The sequence below is a fragment of the Puccinia triticina genome, chromosome 18A (genome assembly GCF_026914185.1).
Source record: "Puccinia triticina chromosome 18A, complete sequence".
Taxonomy (NCBI): domain Eukaryota; kingdom Fungi; phylum Basidiomycota; class Pucciniomycetes; order Pucciniales; family Pucciniaceae; genus Puccinia; species Puccinia triticina.
The window spans coordinates 3,215,846-3,230,063 of NC_070575.1; the positions used below are offsets into that span (position 1 = coordinate 3,215,846).

Sequence of the window (14,218 nt, forward strand, 5' to 3'; positions counted from 1 at the left end):
AGTGTGTGATGTATCTCCAGTCCATCAATAATATTTGATGTTATAATTCCATTACTAGTTGTAATGTCTCCTTTATTCCATTGACAAGTGTCAATGTCTCCTTCCATATGTTAAGTTTACTTTAGCATATGTGTATTGTTTTTCCTTTCATTTCATGTGAGATGTTTTGTCTATATTAGTCTCCTAGGCCCCCTTTGGATCTTGCAAGGGGGCTCTTTAGTTGTGACTACATATATTCTGCCCCTATGATTTGAAATAAATCATCAAGTCAGAGATTTTCTTCACTCGAACCACCTTGAGCCTCCTTGGTCCAATCCAACTCCCTTCTGGATTGTCCCCTCCTTACTTTCTCATTTTCTCATGAGCTGAAAATCTCTCAAAAATTTTATCACCACATGTGCCATCAGCAGGTGGAAACGCAACTGATAGTGAAAGCCATCACCACCGCCAAACCTACATAACCCTCTCCAAGACATCAACACACCATCATCCTGGTAGGTACTCATCCCCATCACTTCTTTTCTTCCTTGCCTCACTAACCAATCCTCTTTGTTTAGTAATGTGGGGATACTCAGAATGTCAAACTCTCATCCGCAACCTTTTTTTAATAATTGTTTGGCTAGAGATTGAAGACCTCAAAGCTCTTTTGGAAAGGAAACCTATCCCTTTTGATGCCCAGCTATTGTTTCTACAGAACAGTTCCTTACAACAAGCGTACGACTTTCTCTTTAGTGATTGGACATTGTTTGAAGACATCCTTCAGTATACTTTGTCAAGCCAATATCTCAAACCGCAACCAACTCCCAAAACTCAAGATGAGTTTGACCTAGAGAGCCTTTTTTAAATGTCCAACAAAGATTTCCAACAAGCTGGAAGAACATCAAAGTTGGGATTCATTGATGTACTTGACCTGATTTGTGTGAATCCTGTATTTCATCACAGAGGGGTTCAACCACAGCGTCCAATAGCCGATCAACTAGCCATTACTCTGGAGCAACTTGGTATGAATGGCAATGGAGCCTCTGTTGGACAATTCTCACAAACGTTGAATGTTGGGTGAGGAACTGTAATCAAAGTCACTTGCAGAGTCATTGAGGCAATTATCACAATTGGACGCCAATATGTTGTGTGGCCGGATGTCAAATTTTGTTCAGAAATCTCGGATGTGATGCAAAAAGAAGGATTTGAAGGCTGTGTTGGATTTGTGGACGGTACAACTATCCCCTTGTTTCAGCAGCCAGGTTACAATGGCAAAGTATTCTACAATTGAAAACAAAAATACTCAGTCAACGCCCAGATTATCTGCAACTGAAATAAGTACATTACTTTGTTCATCACTGGTTGGCCGGGTACTTGTGGGGACAGCCAAGTTTACAAGGGAATGCAGCTGCACAATGATCTATCAAACTTCTTTGATGAAGGTATATAACAGTTTTTTTCCAATTGCAGGGGTAAAATATATTTCCTAACCCAATGCGGCTGTCCTCCTGCTTGCTCAAACATTCAGGACAATACCTACTGGCCAATTCAGCTTATGAATTGACAACCATTGTGATACCGGCATACAAGGCCCCAGAAGCCTACAAACAGATCAATACGGAGTTTAACTATTGCTTGGCAAAGGCCCCTGTGTGCAACAAACACATAATTGGAATCCTCAAGACACAATGGAGCTCACTACACGAGATGTGATTGCAGCTATATACTAAAAACCACATGCGTCGATTTGCGGCTTGGGTGTACACCTGCATTATACTTCACAATGTCTTGGCTCAGCTTGGAGACCAGTGGATCAAGCTTGACCCAATTGACCAAGGTGTCTCCCAGGCCAACAATGATGAATCTGAACCAAACCCATCTGCAAAGGATTTCCAAGACAGTTTGAGTGCTGATTGTGTAGCTTATAACTACAAACAAGGTATTTTGCCTATTTAGCTATCATATGTGGTTTCTTTTTTTCTCATAATGAAATCAATATCATTCAGGTTTTCTATTCTCAATAGTTCCTCCAATTCCTATCAATCAGCCAACTTCTCTTATGTATTTATTTCATATTTGCTATGATGTCTAACTAAACAAAATGTTGATCAATTGATCAATCAGATGAAGAAGAAAGCTCTGATGAAAACTAAACATGATTTTGATTGATCAATCAATCAGATGAAGATAGGACAGCTTTCCTTATGTATTTATTTCATATTCTTTATGTTATTTAACTGTAGCAAGATTGATTGATGGACCAAGATTGAAGGACCAAGAGAAGGATTGATGTAACAAGATTGAATCATGCACCAATTGTTGAGATAGTGTAAAATTAGCATTTCACTATGTATTATGCTTCTAATCTATACACCCACAACTCAGCTTATATTGTGCATGTATATAGTCTAGTTGTTCCCCTCACTGTGATTTCCTCACTGAATGATTATTACACGTTAATTCAATGTGCTGGACCATGTCCATGACATCTTGTCATCTCTCATAGCTCTTCTTTCACCTTTGTTACTCCCAACAGGTTATGAATCCCATGTGCTCCACCTGTTGCACCTCTTTATTTTTTTTCTTCACACTCATTTCCACCGGCTTCACTTGCTCTTCCAGATTTTTTTTCTTTGGCCCGCCCCCCGTGGTTTCACTTGACTTAATCACCAGCTTAATCACCAGAACTCTTTGCCGCTCGCAAGGGTGAAAGCGCTGCGCTTCAAAAAGCGCAGCGCAGCGTGAAGCGCAGCGGTTTGGGTGGCCGCTGCGCTGCGCTGAAAGTAGCGGCCCCGCCCCCTGCGCTACCGCTTTTTGGGTCTGGCAAGAAGCGGGGACCCGCTACTTTCAGCGGTAGCGCAGCGGAACCATTGCTGCGCTACCGCTTTTTGAGCTGGCCGCGTAGCGCGGCCCCACTGCCAGCCAAAAAGCGCAGCGCAGCGCACAGCGCAGCTGTTTTGATGGCCGCTGCGCGGCGCTGAAAGGAGCGGCCGCGCCCGCTGCGCTACCGCTTTTTGCGTCGGGAAAAAAGCGGGCCCCCGCTATTTTCAGCGGTAGCGCAGCGGGAATGGCGCTGCGCTACCGCTTTTTGGGCTGACCGCGCAGCGGTTCCCCGCTGCGCTGCGCTAAAAGACCGCTTTTTTGTAGCGCAGCGCAGCGTTTCAGCCTTGCCGCTCGTAGAACTGTTGTTGCTCACAACTTGCTAGATCACCTGGAAACCCTTTGGATCCCTCAAGGACTCATCAGCAGCCGTCAGGACTTGTTGGATCCCGTCAGGTGTTGTCGGAACCCGTCTGAAATCTTCAGAACTTGTCAGGACAGATCGGAGCTCCTCAGGACCCCTCAGGACTGGTCAGAACTTGTCACAAACAATCAGAGCTCCTCACAACCCTTCGGGATTCTTCAGGACCAATTGGAGCTCGTCCGCACCCATTGGAACTTGTCAGACCCTTGATTTAACGTCTACAGCCTCCAGTAACTCCCAATGGCCTCCAGCAACCTTTTTTGGTCTCCAGTGACCCTTGGCGGCCCCCAGCGACCTTTGTTGGCCTCCAGCGACCTTTCATGGGCTCCAGAGACCCTTGATGGCCTCCAACAACCATTGATGGCCTGATTTCCATCTGAACCATCAATAAATCTTCCAAAGGCCCAATCATTCCTCTGAAGCACTGATACTACACATTTTGTTTTTTTTTCTCAAATAAGCAGATGTAACCGCTTGCTAAAATTCTGTTTTACTGCATTTATTTTAATATTTCATTCCCCCAGCTGACCAGTCTTTTTTTTTTTGTTGTTGTTCTGATAGTCACAACAAAATTTGACTATTAGATAAAGGGAACCTCCGTTCTGGAAATGACAACTCTGGTCCAGCCTCATAGGTAATTCCTACCCCTCTGCTAGTTTGTACATTGGCTGTTGTGGCTTTTCCCTACACCATGTGGAGGATGGATCTCTACCTTGGTTTAACAACTTTCTTGCCTTTCTCAGTTTGGATGTGTATATTGACAGCTGCTTGTCCTGACCAACCCCTTTGGCCTGACCAAGCCATTCAAGATCTGGGTATGTGAAGGTTGAACAAGTAGGACTTGTTATGTATAGATTTATCAGCAAGGGGGTGTGTTGAAATAGTGCATTAGCATTTCACTATGTATTATGCTTCTAATCTATACACCCACAACTCAGCCTATATTGTGCATGTATATAGTCTAGTTGTTCCCCTCACTGTGATTTCCTCACTGAATGATTATTAAACGTTGACTCAATGTGCTGGACCATGTCCATGACATCTTGTCATCTCTCATAGTTCTTGAAGCGGTGGGCAGATACGTTACGGTACGTTACGGGGGCAATTTTGGATACCGTGACTATTTTTTGTTATCCATATTTGCCCTCCGGGATAGCATACATTCTTTTTTACTGTATTGTAATGTAATGTAACGCAAAGATGGGGTACTGTTTTTGCAGCCATGTTAACATAACTTGGCCGTGAATCAGGCGCGGTTAACGTAATTTTGGGGCTTTCCAATATCTGTAATGTCAAAAAAAGCCGTGTAGTATAAGTGTTGAGGCACCCACAGCCACATAGTGGACTGGATACCCCCTCCCAGGGTGGGAGTTGAACGCACGACATACACAGCAGCTGGCAGGCACCTAACCAACCCCTTACCAGCTGGCACCACTTGCAAATGGGTGTGGTTTTCTCCGCAGCCACACCCAGTGGTTTTCCTGCAGAACTTGCACGGCCCCCCCAAAACTTGTGCGGCCCCGGGACCCCCTAGCCGCATATCATTTGGGGTGCTTAGGGGATTACTGGTCATCAAGGCATACACCTTGATGACCGGAGCCGGCCGATCATTGAGGTGTACAGGTGCCTCAATGACCGGAGCCAACCGGTCATCAAGGCATACATCTTGATGACCATCCAGCTGAATGGTCATTGAGTTTGTATAATGGTACCTCAATGACCTTCTGAACAGTCATTGAGGTACACATAAACCTTGATTACCGGCCAGCTGGCTGGTCATTGAGGTAAAGCCGACCAATCATCAACCTTGATGACCAGAGCAGGCCGGTCATTTGTATACCTTGATGACCGGAGCCGGCCGGTCATTGAGGTGTACAGCTACCTTGATGACCAGAGCCGGCTGGTCATCAAAGTGTATGTATACCTCAATGACCATCTGAACGGTCATCAACATATGCATACACCTTGATGACCGGCCAGCTGGCTGGTCATTGAGGTACATAGGTACCTTGATGACCAGTGCTGACCGTTCATCAACGCATACAACTCAATGACTGTCTCAATTCAATTGAGAACAGTCAATGAGGTGTGGTATACAGATGACCGGCCGGCTCCATTCATTGAGGTCCTTCCTTGATGACCGGATTACCGGAGCCAACCGGTCATCAAGGCATACACCTCAATGACCGTTCAATTGAGATGGTCATTGAGGTATACAGATGACCGGCCAGCTCCGGTCATTGAGGTTTATGCCTTGATGACCGGTTGGCTCTACCTCAATGACCAGCCAGCTGGCCGGTCATCAAGGTTCATGTATACCTCAATGACAGTTCAGATGGTCATTGAGGTACCTTTATACCACCTCAATGACCATTTAGATGGCTGGTCATCAAGATGTATGCCTAGATGACTGGTCAGCTCCGGTCATCAAGGCACCTGTACACCTCAATGATTGGCTGGCTTCGGTCATTGAGGTGTATGCCTTGATGACCAGTCCGCCCCTGAGCACCCCAAATGATATGCAGCTAGGGGGTCTGGGGGCTGCGCGAGTTCTGCAGGAAAACCACTGAGTGTGGCTGCGGAGAAAACCACACTCATTTGCGGGTGGTGTGGTCTAATTTTCACTTGTCAAACTGAAGATAACGGAGCATGTCAGCCATTACAATATCAGATATTGTAACTTAAACTGCGTTATCTAATTTTGCAAATTGAATAACACAACTTAGCCACCAGTTATTGGTAGCTGGGCGGTAACATAACTGTAAAGGTTACGTTACAGGAAGAGTGATCCAAATTGATAATGTATCTGCCCACAGCTGGTTCTTGTGTCACCTTTGTTACTCCCAACACCAATATCAAAGGACAAAAAGAAGCAATATTGATGGACCAAGATTGATCCTATCCATATATCATATTGATGATAGTTTCAACCTCTGCTGTTGACTTTCCCTCATGAAGGAGCTCCATGACCATCTTCTTTTCTTCTTGCAGTTTATCAGCTTTTGTCTCTCAATCTGGGACCAAATTTTCCTCACAGTTAAATTTTTTGCACTCCCATTCAAGTTGATTGGCATGTCACTGGTTGTCCTTCCGGACTTGTGATTTTTTCCCACTTCACTGCCAGCATATTTGGCTGGGATGAAGTCATCCCAGTTTGACTGGGATGCACTCAACCAATTTAAAATGGGTTTATCTCATCCAATGAAATATAAAACCAAAGGGGGTACCTTGCATTGATATTTCATCAGTTGAGATCAACCAAGTTTAAATTGGTTGATTTCATCCCAGATTAACTGGGATAACCTCAACCCAGCCAATTATGCTGGCAGTGCTTCTCTTCACATTTGATACAATCCCTCTCAAGGTTGATCTGTTCAGTCTCTCGCGTATCTTCAAGATTGAAGCGCTCTTTATCAGCCACAACTTGCTTCTCAAACATCTGCAATCTAGTTTCTGTTGAGCCATTAAAGGTGTTTGCTAAATGAGACCCGGACCCCTTCAATGATTTTTGGGGGCTTGATGACTGGCTGCAACAAAGAGTAGAACCAGGACTGGCGTCTGAAAGAGCTCCCTGGGACACACGTCTATGCTGACCAGAAGGGGTGTTTGGTGTTGGAACTTTTGCCTGTGTAGATGTAGACAATCCCGGGTTGCTTGGAGGGACAATTGGCGGGTTGTTTGGAGGGACCGTTCCCAATACAATTGGATTAGTCAAAAAGGAGGGCAATAGCGGCAGTTCTTCAATCAGATGAGAGTCAATAGGTTGCTGACTTTGAGGGCCAACTGGATTCTCCAGCAATATATCAGTTTGAGCGTGGGACAAGGACTTTTCCAACTCCGTCAATTGACAGTTGGCAGGTTCCAGAGCTTGAGGACCTGCCAAATGTTGGGATTGAGGATTTTATAATGGGAGAGATTCCTCCCATCCTGAGTGTTTTATCTCCTCTGATTCCACTTTGCTGTTGCTATCTTCTTCATTGGGTTGTTGTGAGGAGCTTTTTAATGGGGTGGGTTAATTTTACAAGGTATGTTTTACAAGGTGCAAGGCCTTGCAAAATAACCCCTTGTAAAATTACACATAAGGGTAGCAAAGTGTAATTTTACAAGGGTTTGGGTTTATTTTCCTCCTTGTAACAAAACACTATGTAAAAAAGTCCTTGTAATATGATACCTCTCCGCAGCAGCAAGCAAATTTGCACCGCCTTGTTACAAGGTGGCACATGTCACTATGCAAAAATGTAAATACACTATCCCATATTCAATTTTACAATGAATCACATGCTTAACCATGTATATGCATATATGCACAATGCAAATATGCATGAGCAAGCACCACATTCATAGATTTACATTGTGGGACCCACAAGGAGGAAACATAAGCACGGATTCTCACACCAGTTGATCTGCCATCTTCTCCAAGACCCATCATTTTGCAAGCTATGGGAGATTCAGAAGACACAGGCTTCTTGGATAATGAGGACAACAACAAGCATTCCAGCATACCCACGCAATTTGCGAAATGGCAATTCCCTAATAATTTTTCTTCTTTTGAGACGTACATAGACCATGATTGCATTCTTGATTTGCAAGGCTATCAGATATACCCCAACCGTCAAACAACATGTTTGAAGACACCTGATATGAATATCACAAACTTTGGGACGGTTGACTATACCAGAACATCCGGTACCAAACGATGTACCAATGAACGTTGGAAAGTTCTTTGGTTCTACTGCCTTGGCGCTATGGTCTGTGACCAAGATGAATTTAAATGGGCCGGATCAACTCTTACTGCCCCTGGAGCTATTAGGAAGTATCTTCAATAGTAAGTCTCTCCAAATTGCTGCTCAAGCCTAAGGGTTGTTCTGCCATCTGAAGCACTCTTTATTTCACAGGAATCCAAAGTGCCCTGGATTGGCCGGCCAATGCCCCGGCAAAGTGAAATGGTTAGAATGTCCAAAGGGACCCTCTGGTGTGGTGCTCCATTCCTAACCATAAGTAGTATTTTATTGCTTCCTTTTACATATATTCATCATTACATTGCCCATCTCCCCTTCACCCTTCACAAATACCTCATTATTATTGCATATTCAGATTCTACGCCAGATTTTACCTATAGTCACTCACACATAGTATCCCCTTATCTTCAATGGTTCAGTAGTTATAGAGGATATAAGACTTACAGACAACCTACATTCTTCATTAGTTACAATACTCATTTCATTAGTAACCTACTTGAATCATTACAGTGAATCTCTTTTACATATTTATTCTCACATACTAAACCCTTTACATACAGTTCTCATTATGTACCATGCCTATTGTACACATTACATCATTGGATCTGTGCTTACCTCTTTCAGTAGTGCTCATCATTACAAGTAGTTACTATTTTCTCATCACTCTTCCCCATTAGTACATTCTTTTTTCCCATAACCAGCATTCCCCTTTCAGCATTGCTCATCATTACATACTTTTACTATGTTCACATCACTCTTCCCCATTTGTAAATTCCTTTATTCCCATAGCCAGAATGCCCCATTGTATGTGCTCATTGCTAATCCTTCCTTTCATATAAGAACTGTCCTTCCCCTCCTCACTTGTACCTTATGCAGAATTTATAGAGAATTTTAGATACAGAAATTATAGTGCCCATATTTCTCATCAACCCATTGCCATTGAACCATTGCCAATTGCTTTCCCCCCCTTCAACCATTTCTCCAACACTCTCACCCTCAGTAGTCAGTAGTCAGCTCATAGTACTAGCTCCTAAGATCAAGTAGAAATCAGCCACACCTTTTCTTCTTTTTCTTAGTGTTACTCTCATCCCCTCAGCATTAGTCAGAAAGGCAGCCTCATCAGCACCCTTGCATAGCTTACATTAGTACTAGTGTTGCTATCCATTTCCTTTCCAAGCTCTATTCTGCCCTTTGAGTAGTTCCACACCGGGACCGCATGTCAAGTAGACAAACACATTGAGACTGGTTGGGCAGTAAGTCGTCACCATGGGTTCCACAATCATCCATGGCCAGAAGCCAAGAAACCCAATAAGCTTTCAAAGGATAAGCTCAAAACAAAATCAATAATAACCCAAAGGTTGGTGCTTTGAAGCTCAAAGTATGTGCAGTTTATCTTTTGCGACTTGTCTTCAATTCCATAAAACTCATACTGTTTTTACTCCCAGATTGGTGATGCACAGGCTCTTGACCGTACAGAATCTAGTGTTACCACCATTAATCCAAGCCTGGTGAATGCCAAACAACTGCGTTATCTCCAAAGAAACATCTTGCGCAAACTTAACATTGCCCCAGATAAGCTGGGTGGAGGCGTTGGGGACAAGGTATTCCTTGATCTGTTTCAGTTGGGCCGGTGGGTTTTTCCAACAGTGGGCCAGCTACGCTAACTGTAGCGTTAGTGTAGCGTTAGCAGAATTGCGCTAACACTACACATGCAGGGCGCAAAAGAGCGCGCGCTACGGTGTGCCACAGTCCTTTTAGCTGAACAAAAGGCCTTTTTTTCCGCTAAAAGCGCTGTAGCGCAGCGTAGTGACTGTAGCGGCGCTCTAAAACTAACAAACAATTGGTGCGCTGTTAGCGCAGCATAACGGCACTAACAGCGCTCTAACGCTACTGAAAATGGGCGGGCGCTTTTGCCGCTAAGCTAACGCGTAGCGCTGAAATAGCTTAGCGTAGCGTAGCATAGCCTAGCGTAGCATAGCATAGCGTAGCATAGCATAGCATAGCATAGCGTAGCATAGCATAGCATAGCGTAGCATAGCGTAGCATAGGGTAGCATAGCGTAGCATAGCGTAGCATAGCGTACCATAGCGTACCATAGCGTAGCATATCACTACCAAGATAGATGAATTTGCGATGTCGTATATTGATCAGTATAGCGTATATTGATCAATTTTTTGTCTGTGTTCCATGTTGCCTTAAGACAGCTCTTTTGTAATCTCTCAACTTCCCCCTGTGTTAGCTTCAAGCCACAGGAATATTCTCTTTTTTTTGCCATAATAAAATTCATCAATTTCTACATATACCATTCTGTTCTTCCTGAAAAAAAAAAAAAAAGTTTTACGATTAATCCAGGGTGGCTGAGGGGTTTCAGAAATTTTGTGTTGTTTTTTTCACTTCAACCATTGATGTTATCAGAAGTCTCCAAATATACTTTTTGTCAAAAAAGGGGAACATTGACCCCACACCTCTCTCACAATACCATCCTTCCTGGGTTGTTAATTTGGTGTGACCTTAAATTTCCTGAAGATGTTGCATATCATCCTTGGTATGCTACATGCATATGAGGCCTTTTTAAATTAGTTTAATATGGTTGAGCATATTTTTGTCAGGGTCTTAACACCAAGAAAATACCAAATTGGTGATATCTGGCAACCAATCATATTGTAGCTGCTACATTTGGGGGCTTTGCAATCATTCAAGGTGCACAATGAATCTTTGAGGGCATTCTATCATTTTGGTACCAATATCATGGAATAACTCCCAAGCTGCGCTGAGATATAGTGGGAGCAACACCAAGAAACTACCAAAGTAGTGATAGTGGGCAACTGATCACATTGTGGCTGCTACATTTGGGGGTTTGGTGGTCATACAAGGTACTTAATGAATCTTCGAGGAAATTTGATCATTTTGATACCAATATCATGGAAGAACTCCCAAGCTGCGCTGAGATACAGTGGCAGAAACACCAAGAAACTACCAAATTAGTGATATTTGGCAACTGATCACATTGTGGCTGCTACATTTGGGGGTTTTGTGGTCATTAAAGGTACAAAATGAATCTTTGAGGGCATTTGATCATTTTAATACCAATATAATGGAAGAACTCCAACGCTGCGCTGGGAGAAAGTGGCAGAAACACCAAGAAACTACCAAATTAGTGATATTTGGCAACTGATCACATTGTGGCTGCTACATTTGGGGGTTTTGTGGTCATTCAAGGTACTCAATGAATCGTTAAGGGCATTTGATCATTTTGGGACCAATATCATGGAAGAACTCCCACTCTGCGCTGAGATATAGTGGCAGAAACACCAAGACACTACCAAATTAGTGATATTTGGCAACTGATCACATTGTGGCTGCTACATTTGGGGGTTTTGTGGTCATTCAAGGTACTCAATGAATCTTTGAGTGAATTTGATCATTTTGGTACCAACATCATGGAACAACTCCCACACTGCACTGAGATATAGTGGCGGAAACACCAATAAACGACCAAATTAGTGATATTTGGCAACTGATCACATTGCACCAGGAAAAAACAATCATCACTTGTCTGCAAGCGGCATAGCAAAGTACAAAGGGGCCTTTGTACTTTCTCATGTCACTTGTAGGCAAGTGATCATTGTCTTTTCCTGGTTTTGTAGCTGCTACATTTGGGGTTTTTGAGGTACAAAATGAATCTTTGAGGGCATTTGATAATTTTGACCTCAATTTCATGGAAAAATTCCCACGCTGCGCTGAGATATAGTGGGAGAAACACCAAGAAACTACCAAATTAGTGATATTTGGCAACTGATCACATTGTGGCTGCTACATTTGGGTGTTTTGTGGTCATTCATGGTACAAAATGAATCTTTGAGGGCATTTGATCATTTTGATACAAATATCATGGAAGAAATCCTGAGCTGCGCTGAGATATAGTGGCAGAAAAACCAAGAAACTACCAAATTAGTGATATTTGGCAACTGATCACATTGTGGCTGCTACATTTGGGGGTTTTGTGGTCATTCAAGGTACAAAATGAATCTTTGAGGGCATTTGATAATTTTGGTACCAATTAGAGAAAGCCCCAAGTACTCCTTTGCAAGTACTCGGCACCCGTGGGGGAGTACTTGTAGGCCTGCAACAAGTATTTGTTTACGGGTGCCGGGTGCGGGTGCGGGTGTCAGGGTTCTGGGCTAAAAAACAGGCAAGTACTTGGTAAAAGTACTTGCTATACACCTGGAGCCAGAGATGATCTTAGTTGCACAGCAGTCAGACGTCCTGCCACGGGACCACTGCCTTCCAAACACCCTAACCCTGCCGCCGCACCCCCGGCCGGGCCGTACCCGGGGGCCAATTGCCATCTGTACCACAGGTGCAGCCCATATCCAACCACATATATCATCAACACCATGGCAGGTAACGGGATCAGCAAGAAGCGCCGCAAGCTATTGCCCTCCTCTTTTGTCTTTAGTACCCCAGCTCAATCCAAGAAAACTTCCCACAAGAGAATACCCCGGGAAATCCAAGAAATCTCCAAACTCAACAATTTCGATGAACCTCAATCCAAGCAAAATTCTCATAAGAGAAAAACCCGCGAAATCGTTGAACTCAATAATTCTGATGAAGAAGTAGTGCCTACTGACTAAGATAATGCAAATCCTGGGAGCACTCAAGGTTCAGAGACTCACGAACCTACGGATGAACAAGAGCTGAGTGAGTAACATCCGCCCTGAACTCATCATCTGAACCGATTGGATCAAAACACTGACCTCAGGCTCTCCGGATATCTGTTTTTTCTTGGGAAAGGCGCGGAGAGTCCATAAGAATCAACTCAGTTCTTGCTATGCTTATTAAAACTCCCCGCACCTATCCGATCAGAAAGATAAAAATGGCGCTTAATGATTGCTTACCAGTGTAAAACGTAGGTACTATTCACTTATCAACCGTACTTGCTTGGACTATCACCTACCTAATTGCCCTTTCATTTTTCATACTACCTTTCTTTCAGCTGCGGCAACAACATCAACCGTCCAATTTATGATACTTCACCCAGCAATCTCTCCAAGCATGTCGCAACTTGCACAAAGAAGGCAAAGGAATCAAAATCACAAAGCCTTGCAGCTCTGGGGATTTCTGGCACCGGCGATGTTGATGCGCAAGAGGTAATAGCAGCTTCTTCTGTTGAATTGTCTGTTAGTCTGCTACCATGATCTATCACCACAGTATGGAGGGCTGTTGGATTGACCCATGAGCACTACCAACCAACCACCCAGCTGGCAACCACAAGCGTCTGTAGCCTAGTTGGTAAAGGCAGCACTCTAGTATGTGTCTCAGCATAGCTGAGGTCGTGAGTTTGACTCTCACCAGACAAATCTTCATTTTACAGTCTCTACATCTTCTTGGATCCCTTTCATGTTTATGAAACTGATTTTCACAACACAATAGGTACCTCAGCTTTGTGCAATCTGGTGTGCGGAAGCGGCCCGCCCATTTTCAGCTCTTGGCGAACTTGCACACAAAGAAATTCTGCACTCAGTTGTCATACAAAATCTACCAAGAGCAAAAGCAGTATCTAAAGATATTGGTCGATTATACACGGCCGTGCAGGAGTCTTTCATAGAAACTCTTAAGGTTGTTGATTTCTTCTTCCTCACCCCTTTCATTGGGCTGACTTTTTTTTTATTTCAAGAATCACAAGGGTGCAATGTATTTAGGTCTTGATTCCTGGCAGTCCCCAAATGGGTTCAACATATTAGGAACCGTGATTTACCACTTGGTCAAACTTGAAGGAGACATTATTGGGTTTAAATTGGAGGCCATGCCTCTGGACTTTGTCAGACTTGAACAAAGTCACAGGGGTGAGTATCTTGCTGAAACAGTCCAGGCAATTGTTGAAAAGTTTGGGTTGAAGAACAAGGTACGCACCATTATTCCATCTTTTTCTTTCTTTGGCTTCTAGTCTATGTCTTATTCGATTATTTTTCTCACAGATCTGTGGTATTGTAACCAATAACGCTACCAACAACCAGAGAATGATTGATTGACAGAGACCGGACCCGTAGGGGGAGGTCGCCTAGGTCCAAGCACGCAAAGGAGGACGCCCGGGCTGGGTCTGGAGAATCAAGGCTGGATTATGAGCAATGAGGTTAGAGACTGGGCTCATGAGCCTGTCACAACAACCTTCATAATCTAGCTCCTTGACTTGCCTATCCCCGCACAAAGGCTCCCAAGCTCTCTCCACGTCTCTCTGAAACTCCTCAGTTCTGCA

The 14,218-nt window shown here is 43.7% G+C and overlaps 1 protein-coding gene across 1 annotated transcript; it reads left to right on the plus strand.

Moving 5' to 3' along the window:
• Window positions 1–12,198: 12,198 nt before the first annotated feature.
• Window positions 12,199–12,505, plus strand: PtA15_18A349 (uncharacterized protein; the record flags this gene model as incomplete). Its single annotated transcript, XM_053164878.1, has 2 exons — window positions 12,199–12,366; window positions 12,422–12,505. 2 exons carry the CDS (start codon window positions 12,199–12,201, stop codon window positions 12,503–12,505), a joined length of 252 nt encoding a protein of 83 aa, XP_053028844.1.
• Window positions 12,506–14,218: the final 1,713 nt, after the last annotated feature.